The sequence below is a fragment of the Rhipicephalus sanguineus genome, chromosome 6 (assembly GCF_013339695.2).
Source record: "Rhipicephalus sanguineus isolate Rsan-2018 chromosome 6, BIME_Rsan_1.4, whole genome shotgun sequence".
In the NCBI taxonomy this organism is placed as follows: domain Eukaryota; kingdom Metazoa; phylum Arthropoda; class Arachnida; order Ixodida; family Ixodidae; genus Rhipicephalus; species Rhipicephalus sanguineus.
Window position 1 is genome coordinate 56273323 of NC_051181.1, and position 5672 is coordinate 56278994.

The following is a 5672-nucleotide window of genomic DNA, read 5'->3' on the forward strand; positions in this document are numbered from 1 at the left end:
TTCGCAGCGTGCGCGTTAACTAAAAGCCGAATTCTTCTGTCTCTCATTCCCCATTAGCAGCCATTGACATGTTCCAGTAGGAAACGTTAGTAGAAGTAGAAGTGTAAGTGTTAGCTAAGAGCCGACTTCTTCTGTCTCTCATTCCCATTAGCAGCCATTGTTTACTGAGATAACGCATGCGAACGACAACGATCCAGGAGCAGAAAGGCAACTGCTTTATTGCCGAGAACGACTTGTTCTTATACAAAAGAATGCTGTGACGTCACAGGTTATCACAAAAGACGTCACGCTAAGCTTACGCTACGACATTCCTTCCCACTTAGTTTAAGCCCGCACTTCACTTCCTAAGGTCCTCATATCCAAACCGATCCGGCGGACGTCGCGCACGGCCGCTTCGTCGAAGCATGGCTTCGGGCTTGCTTGGAACTTCTGTGCTCTGCTCTGCTGGGGATGTGTCCTGGTGGGAAGTCGTAGTTGGTGCTGTAGTCGGCGAGTCGGTTGATGCCCTGGAAGTTGGACTCTGCATAGTGTTCTGCAATGCGGATTCCATGGGTTGTGCGGTGGTCGTCGGGAGCCCTGTAGGGGTGACGACGGGATCTGTATCTGGCGGTTGCTGCGGCTCGGCCAGGCGCATCCTGTCGGGAAGTAGCTGCAATGATTCAGCTGAGACAGGTCTCGCAAAGGAGTGACGCAAGTGGTCAGCATGCACAAAGCGCACTTCGCCCGCCACATTCACCAGATATGTCACTGGGCTCACAATCTGCGCAACTACGCCGTCTGTCCAAGCCACATTTTCACCACGAACGCATTTGACAAACACTTTGTCCCCCACGAGGAATCCACGTTCAGTACCCCGGTGCTTATCTTTCTGCCACTTGTTGTTCAGCTGTTTGTTGAACATATCTTGCTGAAAATCGGGTTTCAGGAATGACAACTTGGTCTTAGGTTGCCGTTTTAAGAAGAGCTGTGCAGGAGTGCTTCCTGTCACACTATGTGGTGTGTTTCGATAGCTCATCAAGAAGCTGTCTAACCCGGTTTGCACCGATTCTCTGTTGTGTGCGACATCTGATAACAACTGCTTCAGCAATGCGCGCTTTGTTGTCTGCACCAGACGTTCGGCTGCCCCGTTCGAAATTGGGTGATAGGGCGGCGTTCTTGTATGTTTTATGTTATTTTTAGCTAAGAAGTGCTCGAACTCTTGTGATACAAATTGCGGCCCATTATCACTCACGATTTCGTCGGGAAATCCGTACGCCGCGAAGACATTTCGAAGTTTGGAAACCATTTGACTTGTGGTGGTCGAGTTCATAAGCCATACTTCAACCCACTTAGAATAGGCATCAACTAAGACTAGGAAGTTAAACTGTCCTTTCATGGCAAAGTCAACATGCAGCCTTTGCCAAACCTTGGACGGATAAGGCCAAGGGTGTAGTGGTACAGGCTGCATGGCTGGTTGCACGACTTGACAAACCCGACAGGTTCGTACGTAGTCCTCTACTGCTTTATCTAGGCCTGGCCACCAAATGAAGCCTCTCGCCAGCATTTTCATCCTTGAGGTGCCTGGATGGTCCTCATGCAGCAAAGACAACACAGCTGATCGCAATGCCTCGGGCACGATCACCCTTGTGCCCCACGTGACGCAACCTTGCTCGAGTGATAGTTCTAAACGTCTAACATAGTACGGCTGGAGTTCGTTAGGCACTTCTGAAGGCCAGCCATACCGCGTGTACTCGACCACTCTACACAGTTTTCCATCACGTGCAGTGGCTTTAGCTACGTGAGAAGAGTTCAACGGAGTGCTTTCAAACACAGAAAGGCATTCCGCACCCTCAGACTTGGGACAAGATGGTACAGGTAGACGAGACAGAGCATCAGCCACTTCGATTTCAGTCCCTTTGCGATACTTAAGCGTATACTGGTACGCTGACATTATTAAGGACCATCTTTGCAGTTTGGCAGCTGCTTGCGACGGGGTTGCTTTGTTCTGTCCCAAGATGCTTACGAGTGGCTGATGGTCCGTGTACAACATAAACTTTCTACCAAAAAGAAACTTGTGGAACTTTTTAAGTCCAAAAATAAGCGCTAGGGCCTCTCTTTCACATTGCGCGTAATTTTTCTCGGCTGACGTCAGGGTTCGCGAAGCAAAAGCTATCGGACGCTCTTCTCCTTCCGGCAGCACGTGAAAAATAACCGCTCCAACGCCGTACGCAGACGCATCACATTGCAACCCGAGCGGCTTGTGTGCGTCGTAGTAGGTAAGAGCACGGCTATTTGCAAGCAGATGCTTAGTCTCTTTGAAAGCCTTACTGCACTGCTTCGTCCACAGCCATCGCTCTCCCTTCCGCAACAACCGGTACATTGGTTCTGCCACAGATGACACATTCTTCATAAATTTGCTGTAAAAATTGAGCAGCCCTAAGTATGCCCTTAATTCTGTTACATTTGTTGGTTCAGGAGCGTGCAGGATTGCCTTCACTTTCTCTTCTGTCGGGTAGATGCCATCGGCGCTTACCTTGTGTCCAAGGTATGAGACAGAATCTTGGATAAACTTGCATTTTTCCAGCTTTAACATAATGTTATACTCCGAAAGCTTGCCCAGCACCCGCTCGAGAGTTTTTTGGCAATCGTCCACGTTCTGGCCTGCAACTATGACATCATCAATATAACAACCCACATTTGGAATACCAAGCAATACCTTATCCATCATGCTCTGAAACAAAGCAGGGGCACTGGCTATTCCATAAGGAAGTCTGTTATACCGATAGAGTCCCTTATGCGTGTTAACTGTCAGAATATGTCTTGATTCTTCGCTCAGCACCATTTGTTGGTATGCCGATGACAAATCTAAGACACAAAATACCTTGCCTCCACAAATTGCTGTGAACAATTCCTCTGGCTGTGGTAGTGGGTAGTGGTCCACTTTAAGTACAGGATTTACAGTGATTTTGTAATCACCACAGAGGCGTATTTGGTCACCTTGCTTCTTTGGGACCACAACCAGTGGAGTTGCCCAATCGCTTTTACTCACAGGCGTGATAACGCCTTGGCTTTCAAGCTCAGCAAGGCGTTTTCCCGCTTGTTCGCGCAAAGAAAAAGGAAGTGAGCGTGCTTTACAAAACACCGGCGTACAACCAGGTTGCAAGACAACTTGCGCCTCGAAGTTCCTGATGGCACCAAGCGATTGTGAAAACACGTTTGGAAACTTCGCGCGAATCTTATCTACTCTGTCTTCGGTGCGTACACTGCAAAGCGATTTCCAATTCAGCCGAAGCTTATTAAGCCAGGTTCGTCCTAGCAATACAGGTAACTCGCGCTCATGTTCTTTGACGATAACGATTGGTAAAACCGCCCTCTGCCCTTCATAGATCGCGGTTACATTACATTGCCCTACGACATCCATTTTCTCGCCTGTGTACGTCTTTAGAACAATCTGACTTGGTTCACAATTCACATGCGAAAACCTTTCTTTGTACACACTTTCAGGTACAACTGTCACTGCGGCCCCCGTGTCCACCTGCATTGACACTTTCTGTCCCTCCACATTTACAGTCACCACGTAACCGTTCTTCACAGATGTGTCGACTGTACCGAGTTGCTCAGCGCAGTTGTACAGAGTGTGCTCCTCGTCTTCTGACGATTCCATTACTGCATGTGCCTTCAGCTCGCTTCTGCTCGCCCGACACATGTTTTGAAGGTGTCCAACTTCTGAACATAGCTTGCACGAGTAGTTTTTATACCAGCAACTTTCTGGCGCATGCATCTTGCCACAGCGGTAACATTTTTGTTTCTTAGCCTTGTTTCGCGTCGCACTTTTAGCCTTCGCTTGGTCCCGGTCGCTGCGCTGGTGCTCGTTAGCTTTCATTTTCACTGCGTTTATGTTCTCTGCCCGACTTCCTGCTTGTATTGTGGCTGTTTGTTTCGCAGCCAGTTCACTGTCAAGAGCTATTTTGCATGCCCTTTCGAAGGTGAGTGCGTCCGCCGTGAACAACGCCTTCTGAGTCTCTTCACTTCGAATCCCGGCTACCAATCTGTCGCGTAGGGCGTCCCGGAGAAATTCCCCGAAGTCACATTTTCTGGCTAGATGCTTCAACTCTACCACGAAATCTTCGACACTTTCGTGGTCAAGTTGCACTCGGCGGTTGAATTTGCACCTTTCTGCAATTACAGACGTCTTCGGGCTGTAGTGGCTTTGCAAGAGCTCTTTTACTTCCGCGAAGGTCTTGTCTCCGGGCAGTAATGGAACAACTAAGTTCTTGAGAACTTCATACGCTTCTGCACCAATTACTGTCAAGAAAACGGACAATTTCTTCTCGTCAGCTATCTCGTTTGCCCTGACGTAATGCTCAAATCGTTCGACATAGGATTCGAAGTTTTGACCTTTAGGGTCGTACTCGTCTAGCTTGCCGAGGCGGGACATGGCTTGGTAGAAGAAGTAAATGTTACTTGATTGGCTTTCGGATCCGTTGTTGGCCTTATGGTAGCGGCGCCCCCGGTAGTAGCGTGGCCTCGTCGAACCGCGACATCCTCGTTGATGGTGTCCAGTAGGCCAGGTTACGGCAATCCCATCCTCGTCGCCAGTTGAGATAACGCATGCGAACGACAACGATCCAGGAGCAGAAAGGCAACTGCTTTATTGCCGAGAACGACTTGTTCTTATACAAAAGAATGCTGTGACGTCACAGGTTATCACAAAAGACGTCACGCTAAGCTTACGCTACGACATTTACCTCCAAGGTAGTGCCTGGTGAGATTTCTCCTATGCGTGATTAAACAATAAAAATTTTGTTCAAAACGCCGTTGATTGATGAAATAAACCAACGAAAGACGCCAGATGTTTTCTAAAAGCGAAACGAAAGAAAGCCAGGTGTTTCTAAAGCAAAACGAAGAGACGCCAGCTGCTTAACGAAAGACGCCAGGTTTTTTCTAAAGCAATGGTTTTCCAGACAATGAAAATTCACAGCATACATGTAAAATTAAAGTGAGCTGCAAGTCGTCATAGCTCATCGAACCTTTAGTATAAACGCGCCCGATCTTACGTCGGTGATGATGTACTGGGCATAATTCACGGAAGATTCACGGTTTACCTATGAACCTCCGCAGCTTCGCCCACTCATCATCATTCACTCCGTGGATATGCTGTGATTTTTTTCTCGTGCGACATGTCCGGGAACCGATAGTTTCACACGTGAATCGCGTGCCTTGGTGTTGTCTGCACTGTTGTGGCAGGACACGACACAGCAATACTTCGGACCTCGCTACCGCGGGGTCGCTTCGGCCAGCGCGTAAATGCAGCTTCGCACAGCAAGCCTCTCGGTCCAGCCCTCCTTGGGTCCAGCATGCGAAGCTGTCGGCAAGGCGCTGCTGTTCTCCGCACAGACTGAGCAATGCGCGCGAGCGCGTGTTCCCGCTGCTGACAAACAGGCTGAGCCGGCTGTGCCTGCCCCCACTTTCGCCAGAGCTGCTCTCCAGAGCCGCAGCGCGGCGCTGTCGTTGCGCCGTAAACTTGAGCTTGGGTTGCCAATGGCTATCGGTGCTTCTTTAGGTAGGCCCTTCTCCTTGTTTGGACACGAGTTCGTAGCAGACAATTAATCGGCACCATTCCGAATATTGTCCTTACCTTTTAGTCGTTTGCTTAAAGGATAAAATTGAAAGACAATTTATTTTTATAGCAC

The 5672-nt window shown here is 48.9% G+C and overlaps 1 protein-coding gene across 1 annotated transcript; it reads right to left on the minus strand.

The window, feature by feature from the left end:
• Window positions 1–337: 337 nt before the first annotated feature.
• LOC119397274 (uncharacterized) lies at window positions 338–4716 on the minus strand. The gene is made up of 2 exons (XM_049416511.1): window positions 3242–4716; window positions 338–907 (listed from the first exon to the last, which is right to left on the minus strand). The coding sequence occupies exons 1-2, from the start codon at window positions 4415–4417 to the stop codon at window positions 338–340; spliced, it is 1746 nt and encodes a 581-aa protein (XP_049272468.1). The 5' UTR covers window positions 4418–4716.
• Between the last annotated feature and the right edge of the window lie 956 nt (window positions 4717–5672).